This window comes from Fistularia commersonii, chromosome 3 (genome assembly GCF_037954325.1).
Source record: "Fistularia commersonii isolate RoL2024-O1a breed Wild chromosome 3, RoL_Fcom_v1.0, whole genome shotgun sequence".
Taxonomy (NCBI): Eukaryota; Metazoa; Chordata; class Actinopteri; order Syngnathiformes; family Fistulariidae; genus Fistularia; species Fistularia commersonii.
Genome location: NC_141286.1, coordinates 8,614,965 through 8,631,132, shown reverse-complemented (window position 1 = coordinate 8,631,132; position 16,168 = coordinate 8,614,965). Strand labels below are relative to the sequence as shown.

General features: G+C 47.2%; 1 protein-coding gene across 7 annotated transcripts in view; it reads left to right on the top strand.

Annotated features, from left to right (window-relative positions):
- Positions 1-3,242: 3,242 nt before the first annotated feature.
- slc6a4a (solute carrier family 6 member 4a) overlaps positions 3,243-16,168 on the top strand; it is a 17,127-nt gene continuing 4,201 nt past the window's right edge. The window contains exons 1-11 of one of the 7 annotated variants that reach the window (XM_086143497.1): positions 8,287-8,636; positions 9,589-9,668; positions 9,767-10,550; positions 11,548-11,682; positions 12,079-12,301; positions 13,858-13,996; positions 14,698-14,832; positions 14,921-15,024; positions 15,116-15,243; positions 15,324-15,436; positions 16,073-16,168. The exon at positions 16,073-16,168 is cut by the window's right edge and continues 36 nt beyond it. In XM_086143497.1, the coding sequence (XP_085999623.1) occupies positions 10,103-10,550; positions 11,548-11,682; positions 12,079-12,301; positions 13,858-13,996; positions 14,698-14,832; positions 14,921-15,024; positions 15,116-15,243; positions 15,324-15,436; positions 16,073-16,168 (1,521 nt within the window). In that variant the 5' untranslated portion in view covers positions 8,287-8,636; positions 9,589-9,668; positions 9,767-10,102. Of the gene's footprint in view, positions 3,453-8,286; positions 8,744-9,254; positions 10,551-11,547; positions 11,683-12,078; positions 12,302-13,857; positions 13,997-14,697; positions 14,833-14,920; positions 15,025-15,115; positions 15,244-15,323; positions 15,437-16,072 lie in introns of those variants that run through there. The other 6 variants (XM_086143499.1, XM_086143502.1, XM_086143501.1 and 3 more) reach the window with 6 other exon arrangements.

Here is a 16,168-nt window from a genome sequence, read left to right as displayed (position 1 = left end):
CTTGGTTCGAAGAACACAACATGACCTGGAGGCTTCCATACACTAGGTGAGTAGATGTGATGAATCGTATTTTTGAACCTGGAATTTTCTAATCAATGAATGAATTTTGTTTATATTACAGCACACGCAACCAGGAAAAGCCATTTCACTGGTGAAATATGTTAATGGCTCCCCCTACTGGTTTGGAGGAGCAACGAGTCGTGAATAAGGTGAATTGCGGGAAGATAAGTGCTGGATGGGGGACGTTTCCAAAATTCACTGAAACCTTTGGTTTAAATGTCACTTCTTGAGGAGGATTTTATGGGTAAGAGACAGTCCTCAAAACATCTTGGGGTGTTTACAGATCCACACGTGAATTTTTTTTATTTTTTTTTATCCGGACACTGAAATTGTACTCTTGCAAGCCGGCCGATGGGGGTGAAAACTCTGATCTTAGGGGAGCCTAATCGTAGGGGGAAAAACATTCTCAGCGGAGGTTTTAAAACGAAAATATATGCACCCCCAAGGGCCCAAATTCATTCCATGATTTGTTCTCTCGGAGGAACAGATCCTTCCTTCATCTGGGTTCCGTTTACAGGAAAATGTGTGCTGTAAATAATATCTGCCTTAAATCACCGGTCTCATACTATTTTTTTTAGAGGTGATGATTTCTTACATCACCATCATTTGTTTTTGTACATTCATCTTATTAATACTGAGGGTGAAAGGCAAGATAGGTGTAATTCATAGAGGGGCTTACATGAAGGGAGACGCAAAGACAAAGGCCAAAGAAGAAAAATAAAATCTGTATATAATCAAATCCTTTCTGTTAAACATCTGGTTCGGGGGAAAGAGAACTGAAATGTTTAAATGCCTCTTTTGATTTATCGTTGATTGTAATTGAGATAAAAGTCACGAAGTGAAACATGGGGTGTATTTAGTCGAGCAAAAGGTTGTCCAGCAAGATGTAATGGTATGTAACAGTCGGGGACCATACGGACGTGTTTTTATTTTTTGACACTTTATTAAATAAAATGTGAACCAAATGGGTTCAATGGCACATGACAGGGAAAGTCCATTTATTGCGCTCGACCTGTTTTGCTCTTTAAACCTGGAAGTTCGTCATTATAAGCTAAAAAACTTTAAAAAAAATCACTACAAAAGAGAAATACTGCATATAAGTGTATAAATTGAAACTGCCACTTAGCATTTTATCAGTAACATTTGAATACTATTCTACAACTCCATTTTATTGACTGAAACTCTTTAGCTTTTTGTATCTAGCTAAAGCAGTGCTAACATTAATCCAAAGCTAAGTCTCTTCACTAACTTCAGTAACATGCTAACACACAGCTTCCATTATTGACCCAAACTCATAGCTCACATTTATATCATGCTAAAACAGTGTTAGCATTTAGCTGAACCAACTCTCTTCACTAACTTTAGTAACATGCTAATCTACAGCTTCCATTAACTGACCCACACTCTTTGCCAACCTTTCTTCTTCTTCCTAATTGTCTTTTTCTTTTTCCTCCGTCTAACCCGAGTCTCTGTACTCTCTCAAACTAACTTCATGTCCTCTTTCACCTTTTATCCATAAATATCATAGCTTAATTCTGTCACATGCTAAAGTTACGCTAACATTAAACTGAAGCCAAGTCTATTTACTGACTTCAGTGACATGAGTTCAACTTCAGTAGCATGCTAACATGCTGACCTTATTCTGAGACACTTCCATGTCACGGCCACTGGGTAAGTAAAGGTGAATGAAGGTTGACGAATATTTGCATGTAAAGCGCTTTTAGCATGCATCTATTAATATAGAGGTCTTTCACAAGGTGCACGTTTAAATATTGAGAACAGTCAAATGATGGTGTGAAATTTCCCCTGGTTTACAGGTTTCTATTTGCTTGTATGATTGATTTTAAGTCATTAGTTATGTAAAAACCCCTGCATTATCCATCCTTTCTAGTATGTTCTTAGTATTACAGGCAAACAAACAAGTGTAAATAGGTCTTCAATTGTTTTGGCCCATGTCCAACCCAGCCCTACTTACAGCAGAAACTTAAGTAACTAATTTACTTATGTTGCTCAACTAGAGCGTGACTCATGGGTGATATTTGCATTGTAGAAATACTTGGGGTTGGATTGCTAAGAACAAAAAATGTACGAGGAGGACTTACAGTGATCAAGACTTCTATGTAAGCAGGGTTTGAAAATCAAAAAGGAACCATAAAAAAAGGAATCATGTGCTGCCTAGACACCATTATTAAACCTCTCTGCAGATTTAATACCGACTGAGATAATTGGCAAGTGAACGTCACAGAAATGTGAACTTGCGAACCGGTGGCTCACAATCCTGACGTCACAGCCGAGTCTTGTGATTGTTTCCACGTCCATCCCGACCGTTTGCGTTCAATGGGGGGGGAATTAGCCCACGGTTGAACCTTGCAGGACTGTGTATCACACACACACACACACACACACACCTGAGCTCACTGTTCCGACCCTTTGAGTCCTCTCCGTTTTTCTGCATTCGTGTGCTTGGATTTGTGTGTGTGTTGCAATGAGGATTAACCTAGTTTTTCAGTTGATGCTGATTGGAATGACGCTCAACACTTGCAGAGACTGGCTTTTGACCAAAAAGGAGCGACTACAGTATCGAGACTGTGTGTGTGCGTGCATGTGTGTGTGTGTCTGTGATCGTGAGAGGAAGGACACGGTGACTATGACACAATGACTGAATGTCATAAATGTCAACAAGAGGACAACGGTGGTGTCTGGAACAAACCAGTCCATTTTTATATTTCTTATACACAAATGCGTGCACACACACACCCGCATGCACACACACATATGCAAGGAGGCATAAGTAAACTGGCTGTAGTTTGTACTACTGTACCTGGCAAGGTGCCTTTTGGCTTAGTAGTATGCAGGTGGCTGCAAATGGATGTAGTTAGATAAGGACACTGACAGGCTGGGACTTCAGTAATCTCTCTCTCTCTCTCTCTCTCTCTCTCTCTCTCTCTCTCTCTCTCTCTCCCTCTCTCACCCGCTCTCGCTCTACCTCTCTTTCTTTCATCTTGTTGTTTCACTATTTGTTATATCATCCATGCATCTGTACTTAAAATTATGCACCGAGGAGTCCTGGATTAGGGGCAAGGATCCTGTTCTCACCCTGTGTGTGTGTGTGTGTGTGTGTGTGTGTGTGTGTGTGTGTGTGTGTGTGTGTGTGTGTGTGTGTGTGTGTGTGTGTGTGTGTGTGTGTGTCTGAATGAGAGTATGTGTGTGTGTGTGTGAGAGGGTGCATGCATGCTTGAGTATGTGTGTTTGTGTCTTAAGCCAAGCAGAGCACAACATGGCCCGCCGTAAGCCCAGGCATGTGTGATTTGTGTGATTGGGTTTAGACTCCGTTGATAGACGATGTCTTGGACAGATGACCAGACGCTCCACGTCCTGCAGAAAATACTGAGGTAAGACCACGATGCCTGCTTTTTTTACAACCTCTAATTTAATTCCAGGCTAGTCCCTCCATATTCAACATGTACACATGTTCACATACATCTCACCGTATGTATGTGAGACAAGCCTGTATGTATGTGTGTGTGATTTTTCTCTGTCACACACACACACAACACTAATTGTTGGCTGTGTGAAGCGACGGAACAGTTACTAGGACAATTATCAGTTGTTTTAATAATGAGATTCATATTAAACTCACCCTGAAGGCACTGCCCGGAAAGGCAGGGATAGAGCCAGTTCATTGAATCACTCACATTGACTTTTGCAACAATAATGAACAAACACATTTATAATTATAACCAAATTTATGGGAGAAATATTTGAAGGATGTAGGCACAGAGGATTTTTTTTCAATATGCCTGACTGTAATGTAATGCATATAAAAAATGTGTGTATTTTTAAAAATAGAGGGGAATATAATACATGATGTTGTTACTAAGAGAGCAAATTTGCAATCGATAAAAATCAATTTTCTTAGGCAAAACTCCCTCGCACGTGTTGTACCTGACAACCAAAGTGTTGCCGTCATGAGTGAACGGTGCGGGGGATGTTGTGAATGGACTCATCTGGATTATCCTGAGCCGCAGCGAGGCGGAACAGGCCACATGGCCGACCGGGCCGTGAATATTAGACAGCGGGCCGCAGATGTCCACTGCTAGCACCTTGTAATGTCGCCAAGCCACTGATTGAGATCATGGGATGTCTGTCTCCCTCATGCAGTTCGTACCCCCCCCCCCCCATGCTAACTTCTTGCTAGCCACTTTTCTCGTTAGCACATCATATGTGGGTAGGTGTGTGTTCACCCCATGTCTGTATGGGTTTCCTCCCACAGTTGAAAAACATTGGATTCATTGGAGACTGTCTAGATGCGTGAATGATAAAGTGAATGGTTGTATGTCTTTATATTACATGTATGAGAGAGTGAATTGTTGTCTCTGTGACATGTGAATGGTTGCATGTTTCTGTATGCATCCTCACGACTCATTGTGCTGGTTAAAGACTATAGATGAACAAATGAATGAATTAATGCTCACAGCATAGGGCTTCCTGCTCACGCATAGGGCAGCATCCTTTGAATCCAAGCTTTGAAACTGCAGGAGATTCATTGGAGACCCAAATTGTCTTGTAGCGTGAATGAAAGAGCGAATGGTTGTTTGTCTCTAGATGTCATGTATAGACAAACTAAAGGGGGTTGTAATCAGGGGTCGAATGTAAAGGGTCGAGGCATCCAGATGCCGTATTGTTTTGGTCGCTTGTGGAAACGGCAGCATAGTAACCTGGAGTATTGCATCCGCCGCAGCCCATTGAACCTTTGGCATTTCGCCTCTGCAGATGACTCTCGGTAGATGATGAGGAAGATGTAGGACGCAGGAAAGGTCGCCGGTTGATAAGAAAGGTGCAACGGCAATGCACTAGCATCCTTAGCGCTAAGCTACATGACAACTAAATATGAAATGGCCTCTGCTGCTAACTGTCGCACGTGTTTAAGTGCCTTTTGAATTTTTATTTCAAGACAATAATGGTCTTTTTTGTGACAAAAGCAATGTGTAAAGCTTAAAACTCGCATTACCATAATTGGCATGTCCATGTAAATAAACAGGACCATCAAATCTATCTCTCAACTAACAGGTTTTCCAGATAAGTTGCCTTTTCCCTAAACAAATGGTTTGTCCCATCTTAGCAATGCATTCCACATAACGACTCTTCGCCGGATCTCAGATTACTTATTGGGATTAAGTTAGATTATTCAGGTTGTATTTTCATGTCTGATCAAACTCTTCAAGAGGTGCAGGAAGAAACATCTGCAGATAAAGAGCCCCGAGACGGCGCGTATCACACAGCTATCCCAGCTGTTATTGAGCCAGAGGTGGGGTTCACCCTGGACAGGTTGCTACTCATCACAAGGTAGCACGTAGAAACACACGACAATTCACGCTCTCATTTGCACGTCCGGGCAATTTTGGGTCTCCAATTCACCTCCAGCATGTCCTTATTTGGACTGGAGGAAGGACACCGAGGGAACTACTTGCTGACACTGGGAGAACATGGAAGCTCCACACACGAGATGTGCTAAAGCGTCCACTTGTGTGATGCTACTTCCTGTTTCCTTCTTGCACTTGATTTTCCCTTTTTTGCCTTGTGGCAACGAACAAAACTCCCGCCAGGTTTTGTCCAATGGCAGCGTTTGTTGGGGTTACATTGAGTGCAGCAAACAATCGATGGTCAGGTTGAAGCAGCACGATCTATAGCAATGGCTAAAGAACTTGGTATTTTAGTATTGTGAGTTATTATGGTGTGCTTGGACTAAACCTGGGATCTTCAGAAACCCTAAACTTCAATCCTGCCTGTGTCACTGCCAAAGTATTAACCCGGACGCCTGAGCGGATATTATTAGATGTATCTGCGGAGAACAGATAAAAAACACGGTGCCAGTGAACTTTCCTGATACTTTCGCTATCACCACGGCGCCGCTCGCCAGATCGCTTCATTGAAAATATTTGCTTATACATCTTCTGGGCTGCAGTAAATCCACTTGTGCAAATTAGGGAAACATAAACATCATTTCTCGGAGGCCCTAGGGGGGAAGGGGGGGGGGTTCCAAGATACGCAGTGTTAACCAGACCAGCGGACATATATTACACAGCCGTGATAGCAGCAGGCATAAATCTAATCGTGTTTGCGTTTAGATTTCCCACGTTTCCCGGTTTTTCCGTGCAACCCGAGAGCAGGATGAGGGGCCGGTCGCGGTCTTAAGTCTTGTCAAATTGCCACAGAACGCGTTTACATGTCCACTTGTTTTCTTTCTCCCCCCCCCCCCCCCACTCCCACCCGGGAGCACTTTATTTTAAGTACCGCGAGACTGGCTAAGTGTTGTTGGTGCACATGTGGCGGTGGTGCAGAGGGCGTGTGGGCCGGCGCGCCGCACGGCTCCGATCTTCCCACGTCTGCCGGAGCTGTTTGTTTTTCACTTAGAAGTTTATTTTGCACTTAGCAGGAGTTCAAGTTGGCATGATGCTGATGGCGGGGTGGAAGGGTGGGGATGGGGGCGGGGGGGGGGGGGGGGGGGGGGGAACGAAATTCCACAAAGTCCTTGAAGCAAAAGGGAAACATAAATGACTTTACAAGTTCAGTCTCCCTTGGTGCTACTGTACCCTGGCATATGTGTGTGTGTGTTCCACGCTGCTTGTATTTTCCCGCATGTTTGCGTGTGTCCTCGTCCGCTCAACCTCTGCACACGAGTATTCGCCCTCAACATCTGGTTCCGAATGACAGGAGCCTCGTTCTGCTGGAGGCTAAATTGCCGCAATGAGTCAAAGCCAAATACCAGGTCATTGAGCGGAGAATATTCATTCATTCATTCATCATCTAGCAAATTACAATTTGACATACAACCAATCACCCCATCATTCATGCATCATGTAGATACATTCACTCTCATTCTCCCATATTGAGATGTACAACTTTTACCCTCTCATTCACACGTTATAGACATGCAACAATTCACTCTTTCATCCATTCATTCATCATCTAGCCAATGTCACGTAGACATAGAACCATTCACCCTCTGATTTACATGTTATTTAGAGCCAGGCCAGAACTCCCTTGAAAAAGAGGTTTTTAATCTCAATGGGACTTTCCTGGTTAAATAGAGAAATAAAAATAAAATAGAGGTATGCAACCAATCACTCGCTCATACATCCATTCACCCACTCATACGAACAACCATTCATTTTCATTCTCACGTCACATTGAGACATATGACCATTCACCATGTCATTTAGAGGCGTACCGCTGTTCACTTGTGCATTCACACATCGTATTGAGACATACACCCATTCACATTGACAATTTGGTTATTTATTTGTTGGGCCTCCAATGAAACTTCTGTTTTTGGACTGTGGGAGGAACCCGGGGGCACAGAAAGTCCCCCTGTGGCAATAGAACCGGGGACCTCCTTGCTGTGAGGTGGAAGCACTAACCACTGCGCCAACCATTGTTTTGTTTATGTGCCGAAACAATAGTGAAGGTCAGAGTTGGGCCTTTTACAAGCGGGACGCAGCAGGTTTTTCTCAAAATCCATTTTGGAAATCATTTTCAAGCCACCAGATCATATCATCTTCGTCACGTGACGAAGTTCCCTGTTTCCCTGCGACACTTAAGTAAATAATTTTGTAAATCATGCCATTATCATGAACTTGGACTCTGATAAGTGTGTTGTTTTGTTTTCCTGGGCGTTTCCTGACATCGTGGCAACAGGCTCTGCCACCCTGAAAGCTCCGGGTCCAAGAGGCTGTTTTTTCGGGAACGGGCGACGCTAAGAGGGCACCGCTCGGGACCGGGATCTTTCCAATCCTGTGAAAATGGATGCAATCAGATTTATCCCCTCTCGGTGGGGACGCGGCTAAAACAGAGCCCTAATGTTGACCGGTGGGGGGTAAAAAAAAAGAACAACAAAAAAAAGTGGCGGTGGTTTTGGGGTCGGGCAGGTCGATGCAGCGCTCTAATCCCTCGGTGAGCAGGTGTGACTGACAGAAACACGGGGAAGAGGGCTTGAGGTGCGGGGCGGCTGAAAATGCGAGGGGCTTCAGACGGACCGATGGGAGGAACGTGGGGGCCTAATGAGCTTCGGAGGAAAGAAACAGGAAAAACAGGAATGAGAGAGCACCGCCGGGGCATGTGTGCATGTGTGCGCGCATGTGTGTGTGTGTGTGTGTTGCATAAGATTGCCACAAAAGAGCAGAGGCTCTTCCATCTGCAGATCGTTTCAACGTCGTGACCCCATCGGTGTCAAACATCTTCCAAACCCAAAGCTTGGCGCTTCGCTCGCTCACTTGTCGCACGTACGGAACTCCTGGGCACGCGACGCTATCGCCGTATCTCGGCTTTGAGCGAGCGCATCTGTCCACGCGGACGTGCGCGCGCCTGCGAGCTGGTGGGAAAGGGACAACAAGGGAGGGGAGAGGGAGAGGGAGAGAGAGAGGGAGAGAGAAATGAGAGAGGTCGGGGAGCTCCATGGGCAAACCACGGCGTCCCGATGCGCTGCTGTGTTGCTCTTTCTCCTGCAAGTTTTGTGCAACGCCACCGGATTCTTTAAGTTCGGTGTAGAACCCCCCGCCGCCGCCGCTCCTTTCTGTGTGAGTTTCGCCGTCCGTCCCCCTTCGCTTCAGGTAAAGCGCGCAGTTTTTATATTCACCCTGCATGAAATCCAATCAGCGCTTCGTTTTAATTGAAACGACGAGAGGTAAGAAAAAAAATACATTTCATTCAGTTTTTTCCCCGTGTTTCTTCTCTCGGTCGATCGCACTCTTTTTTTTTTTTCCCATCGCCGTCGTTGGAGTTACTTCACCCGAATACAACCAAGCAGTTTTTTTTTTTGTGTAATTAGTCTGTAATAGCTGTGTAATTAACTTGTGGCAATTTGCATCGTAGCTTTGCAACGTCTCTTTTTTTCTTCGTTTGTTTATTTTTATTTTTTGTTTCCCAGCCGGTGACGATGAACGCGTGAGTCAGATCGAAGTTCCCCCCCCCCTTCCCCGCCGCCATCCTTCTTTGTGACAGAAACGTCTGGAAGTTGCGCTGATATGGACGGGCCACCCTTCATGAATGTCCATTGCGATGCCATTTTTCCAGAGGGGGTAGAAAAAAAGACATTTCTTCGCTCCGGATGTCTCTAGGATCGCTGATCGGTGTTTCTTAATTGAGAAACCCATTTTCCGTGAAAGACGGATCCCCCCCCCGTCCCAATCTGGCAACTTTAACCAGCTATTAACAGTTAAATCTTTATGAATTGACTTTGAGTCACAGCATTTTGAGACAGCATTTTTAATTAATTAATATTTCAAGAATTATTCATGTGTAATAAACTTTTTTATGTGCAATTTGAGGTGATATGTGTCCGCGATGCGTGAACTTCAATGTTTTTTTTTTTTTTTCCAATATCACTCAGAGGTTCAACGCAAACCCGCAGATACAATCGTTCTTTTCACCCTTTCCAATAAAACAACCCAACAACATTTGATTGACACGCCTTTTATAAAAGCTTTTTTTTTTTCCCGTCTCCCCTTAATTTCTTCCACGTTTTAAAAGCTTGGATATGACAAGAAGGGAGGTGCGGGACAAAGAGCGCAGAGCAAACTCCACAGCGTCCAGGACGTTCCCTCTCATCGGTATCGTTCATTTCCCCGGGGGTCGACGTGCGACTCTCTAAGCAAGATCTCGGTTTGAGATTTCGGAAACGAGCAATCCTCTTCTCTCTGTTTTGCAGAGTTTGCCTGAAGAGGGGTATTTTCCAGAGGGAATCCAGGCCCGGTCCGCTCCCAGTCTCCCCTCGCCCCGATCCTTGGCCACCAACGCCCCCCCCTCCCCGTTCCCGCCTCCGATTTTCTGTCCGTTAAACCGACCGCAGCTGAATTAACTCATTTTGTAAAGATTGTCCAGAACCGCTCGAATCCCCCCCCGTTCTTCCCACCCTCTTCTTCCCCTGATGGGCACCATATCGGGCTGTAGAGCCGCATTCCCTTCAGCATCATCATCACCATCCTCCCCGCTGAGGACCTCTCTCCGCCCCTAACCTAGCCTCGCCGACGCCAGCAGGACCCAAATGGAGACGAAGGGCACGGCGATGCCGAGCGACAAAGGGGAAGAGGAGAAGACGAGCGGTCGGGCCGACGGGGACGAGGAGGGGACGCGGGAGGAGAGCGGCCGGCCGATGCTGGCCGACGGCCTCGCCGAAAGGGGTACCAGGGGCCTGAACCCCGCATCCGGCCCGCGGGTGTCCAACGGCTTCGCTACATCCGCCCCGCAGAGCCCCAAGGAGGAAGCGGGGACGGCGGCCTACTCCCCCGGGTGCGCCTCCAAGCCTGGGCTCGGGTCCGGGACGGCCGCGCCCCAAGGGGGACTCCGGACTCTGGTGGTCCAGCAGACCAGCCTGGAGAGGCCGAGAGAAACCTGGAGCAAGAAGATGGACTTCCTGCTCTCCGTGATCGGCTACGCCGTGGACCTGGGGAACGTCTGGCGCTTCCCCTACATCTGCTACCAAAACGGCGGAGGTGAGAGAGTCTCCCTCCCGTTCGGGGTCGATTTCACGTGTCGTAATTCCACGTCTTCCATCTTCGCGCAAGCGTGCGCATTTCCACAACGTCCTCACCTGGCGGCAAGCAGGGCCTCCCTCTGCACCTTTATTGAATCTGAAATAATAAAATCTTTGCAATTTCCTGTGTTCCCTCTGCGCGTGTGTTTGTGTGTGTTTGTGTGTGCGCAAAGCAGCAAAGCAGAGACGGGGTTGGAGACACTTGATAGAGGCGAGAGTATTAATTGTGCCTTTTTCTTTTTTTTTTTTTTTTTTTTTTGTACGAGTGAGGCTTCGGTTTCTTTCTTTTTCACCGGCTTAATAACCTGCGGTGGAGACAGCTGCTCAATCAGGCCTTATCTCCGCTTCGGTGTCACAAAGAGACGCGCGCCGCTGCGTGCACACAAAATAAATTGATAATCGGATAGACCTCGGCGAGAGAGACAAAAGGGAAAAGAGATGCGTTATCGAACTTTGCCGTGAAGAGTCGCGGGATCTGTCTCCAGCGTCTGTCTGGAGGGGGGCAAATCCGCCTCCGTGGAAATACACCAAACACTCGTATCGATCCGTCTTGATTCATTTGTATTTTTGCTATCGATTAACTTATGCGATATCTCCACCTAGTCCCCGCTAATAACCAGCTAATTTTCATTTTTGTTCCCGCCGATGGCGAAATCTCAAAGGTGGAACACAGCTGTCGCCCACTCATGGCTTATAATCCCCTTCATGTTTGTTACTGTGTAATTACCATGTAGTTACCGTGTAATTACACGCCGTCTGAACTTCCCATGTTTGAACGACTGCTACTTTTTTGAAAGCTGGTAAAGAAATAGTGACACAATAGTGAAAGTTTTTTTTTTTTAGCCGGGAAACACTTTTTTTTTTTGGAGGGCTCATGATATTTGATGTTCTTCTTCCCCTACCTCTCTAACACTCACTTCTTCCTCTTTTTGTCGCTTTTTTTTTTACCTCCCCAGGTGCCTTCTTGCTGCCGTACCTGTTGATGGCGGTGTTCGGAGGCGTGCCCCTCTTCTACATGGAGCTGGCCCTGGGTCAGTTCCACCGCAGCGGCTGCATCTCCATCTGGAAACACATCTGCCCCATTTTCAAAGGTGAGGAGGCGATGGAGGGGAAAAACATCAGAGAACAGCAGTTACAGAAAAATTGACAGTAAGCGAACGGGACGGCCGTTTGAGAAGGAGCTCATCCGACCTTTCCACCCCCTCCGCGGCCCACCCCCCTTCTTCTTGTACATCTAGATCCTCCTCGCTCTCTGTAATGGAAATTGTCACATTTTCCGCAGCAAATGCCAGACGAGCTGGTAAATTTTTGATAGCGTTTAAATCGCAGTTGTTTCTAAATGTCACACACACACACACACACACACACACACACACACTCCAACGCGGGGGGGGAAAAAAAAAACACAGTCGGCGCTGACCAGGATGTGAGTGACAGGCCTCGGGTGTTCGAGGTGTAACTCCTTCAGGCGGTTCTCCACCCTGCAGGTATCGGTTTTGCCATCTGTATCATCGCCCTCTACATCGCCTTCTACTACAACACCATCATGGCCTGGGCCTTGTACTACCTGCTGGCCTCGCTGCGGCCCACCCTGCCCTGGACCCACTGCGCCAACAGCTGGAACACCGCAAACTGCAAGCGCTACATCTACACCGACCAAAACGTGTCCTGGTCCAACTCCTCCACCTCGCCGGCCGAAGAGTTCTATACGTAAGTGCATGTAAGTGGGATGTGTGTGTCTGGGGAGGTCCACTTACTGGGATAAGTTTTACCTCCGTTTTATTTGTTGTTCATTTCTTTTCTTCCCCCTCATTTAATGTTTATTTCCAGGAGATGTGAAACCATCCGTCGGTCTGTGACTGACTTATGAAATAAAGCTAGTCGTGGCTTGTTAGTGCGAGGAAGCTGCTTTTTCCAAAGTTTACAAAGCAAAATGTTTCCTTACAAGTTTAATTTTTACTAATGCATACAAAAGAGAATCTTAATGAATAAACTGGTTTTATTAAGTGTATTTTCTATGAAGATGTGATGAAGATACCGGCGGTGGCAGAGGAAGTTTGGGGTTTTTTTCCATTTCACGCTCTCTCGCTTGACTTAACCTACTGGCTACACACCAAATGCTACAATGTTTCGCTAAATATAAAATGCACACTTTGCTACATTTTATCGCTAAGCTTCGTTTAGTAACAGAGTGAGTCCCGAACCTCTTTTAAATTGGTCAAACCATCGCTGACCGGCTTTGACCCGTTCCTCCGACGCCTCATCCATTAACGTTCCCGTCGCCTGCCGCTCCGAATCCCCGTAAATATCTCCCGACCACAAATACGATGCTTTCGTGCACAACAACTTCTCCGTCCCTGTCCGACTGGCTCGTTTTTTTCCATGATTTTCACTGGGCTACCTAGTGGCTCGTCACAGACCAGCCACTCGGTGTCAAACGCTCAAAACTCAGATCTCGTGAGTTGATGCACTCGCAAGTCACGTTCACGCTGTAGTAAGTGCTAAGCTGGCTGCTAAGCTACGGAGCCATAGGTTTACTCCACTGGGAGATATCCCATAATGCACGTCTCTCCTTCCCTATGCTCTTCCTCATCCCTGATTGTTACCTCATGTTTTCCAGATATCCCCAGCCAGGTTTTCAGTGTGGCGTGGCTAAATCGACCGCAGCGTTTCCCGCCGGGCGTCCACCGTTGTTATTTCTTTTATGAATATTAATGTTAATATAATTTCAATGACAAATATTAAAGCCACGATTGAACTGAGGAAGCCTCTTGGATAAAATGTCTTTAAGGGAAGAAATTCATGTCCAGCCAGCCGGAAAACATTTCGACAAGAATGAATCGTGGCCTGGATGACTGAGAACCTCCTTAGACGTTATTGTATCATTTAGCAATTATCATGTAACTGCTTGCGCTACTTTTATTATTAATACGAGATCTGACCCTTAGCCCCATCTTTATCTCACTTGTGTCCTTTTACGGTCTCTATTTCCACTCCAGCTGGTCGAGGCAGAAGGCCGCCCCCGCATTGAGCCGGCGATCCACGGTGTACAAATTCAAATATCTGAAAAGTCCAGCGATGAATTCTCTTAAACTCGAGAAAATATCAGCTCCTCCGATTTGACGCTGTCCCGTCAACAGTTTTTGTTTTCCCTCGCAGAGTCAATTCCGAAACGTCAGCTCGGCATCAGAATTTCCTGTTTTTGTTTTCCGAGCCCTTCGTTCGCTTATCCTCTCCGTCCGCCGGTCCTCCCCCTCCCTCTGCAGCCGGCAGGTGTTGCAGGTCCATCTCTCCCCTGGTCTGCACCAGCTCGGCTCCGTCAGCTGGCAGCTGGCCCTCTGCTTGCTCTTCATCTTCACCATCGTCTACTTCAGCATCTGGAAGGGAGTCAAGACGTCTGGGAAGGTAAACCGAAGGCGCGGCGCCTGCGTGGCTGGTGTCGGCGTCGGTTAGAACAGATGGACGGATGGATGGATGGATGGATGGATGGGGTCTGGCCGATATCATCATTAGGCTTCATCATGGTGGTCGGAAGGGGCTGTTAGAAAGCGGATAAAAAGATTTGAAGAAGTGGACGACCCGCCTCACGTGGCCGGGCTACTTCTGCGGTTCTGTCATTTAAAAAAAAAAGAAAAAGAAAAAAAAAAAAAAAACAGCGCCTTCGTGCAGTAAAGCAAAAACAGCCTACGATAATAAGGCCAGGTTCGACGCCAATGTTCACTTCCTGTACGCTGTCACCTGGAGCAAATGACGTATTACCCGTTTCGCGTTCAAAGCTTTTGTTAACGGGAGGCCCCCGTCGTCCCGGGAGAAATTTAGAGAGCGCCGACCCCGGCCAAGTCCAATAGACCCTCTCCATTCTACGCCATCACCGCCCTGGGAAAATATTGTGCTTCGGTGGATCAGCGCTCAATCCTTCACTTTAATAGATATCGCCGCTGCTGTATGTAAACCTGCTTTTTTTATTTTTAATAACAAGGCATTCAAAGCACCCTCTGGCCAAGATGAAACGTGTGGAAAAGGAGAAATCGAGGTCATGGGTCGAGATGATGGATGCGCCGTGGAAAGTTGTAAAAATCGTATTTTTTTTTTCCCTCCCATTCTAGGTTGTTTGGGTGACAGCGACTTTTCCCTACCTGGTCCTCCTGGTGCTGCTCGTCCGTGGGGCCACCCTGCCGGGGGCCTGGAGGGGCGTGGTGTTCTATCTCAAACCCGACTGGGAGAAATTGCTCAGCACTACGGTAAGCGTTACTTGGAACCGTTATCCTCGAGTAAAAAAAACGAAAAAATCAGCGCCATCTAAACACAACCGGCCTCTTTCCTGGTCAGGTGTGGATTGATGCGGCCGCTCAGATCTTCTTCTCCCTGGGCCCGGGTTTCGGCGTCCTCCTCGCCTTTGCCAGCTACAATCCGTTTCACAACAACTGCTACAAGTGGGTTGGGAGCACGAGCCCGATGCCTCGGAGGCCGACTGGTTTCCGATCCCGCTGAATTCTCCTCGCTCTTCCATCCCCTCCCGTCCAGAGACGCGCTGGTCACCAGCTCGGTGAACTGCGGGACCAGCTTCCTGTCCGGCTTCGTGATCTTCACCGTGCTGGGCTACATGGCCGAGATGCGGCACCAGGACGTGGACGCAGTGGCCAAGGACGCCGGTACGGCAAACAAATTAAATCTCATTTTAGCAGATCTGGTGACTTGATTGGGCATCGAGGATATTTTTTTTTTTTCCCAGGACCCAGCCTGCTGTTCATCATTTACGCAGAAGCAATAGCCAACATGCCCGCCGCCACCTTCTTCGCCATTATCTTCTTCCTCATGATCATCATGCTGGGTCTGGACAGCACGGTCAGTCCAACTGCACGATCAATCTGGAGGGACTGGTTAGAAACGAGCCGCCGCTCGCTCCGTTTGACTGGCGTTTGCTCGCCGGCTGGGTTAAAAAAAAAAAAAAGGCGTCGGGCTATTACTTGTCCTCCATTTTGAATATCCTCGGCAAAACAATGCGGTGTGGGATTTCATATCGCTGCCTGCGTGTTGATCTTGTCTCCGTAAGCTCGTGTTTATCCGGGCGGAGGGCGCCAGCTTTGGAGGCCTGTAAGGCTCTTATCGCCAGCTGATAATCACTGCAGAATCAGCGCTCCCGTTTTTTTTTTTTTTGTTTGTTTTTTTTTACGGCCGAGGATATTAATGCGAAACGTCGATCTGTTGTAATAATGCCTCCCCCCCCCCACCCTCGTTTCTGTCTCAGGTTGCCGGCGGGGGGGGGGGGGGGGGGGCTTGCTCATCGGGTCTTTCCACGAGTTGATAGATCTGACGGCGGATTAGCGACATCTTAAATAACACTTCACATTTAGACTCTCTAAGCCCCTCAGATGAGAAAACGTGCACGGCGGCGGCTGTTTGCCGAGATGCACCTCCATTTTTTTTTTTGTTTTTCTTTTCTTGATCCCATATCTGCCCCCCCACCCCCCCCACCTTCAGTTCGCAGGTCTGGAGGGCATCATCACGGCCATGCTGGACGAGTTCCCCCACGTCCTGGCCAAGAGGCGCGAGTGGTTCGTCCTCGGACTGGTTTGC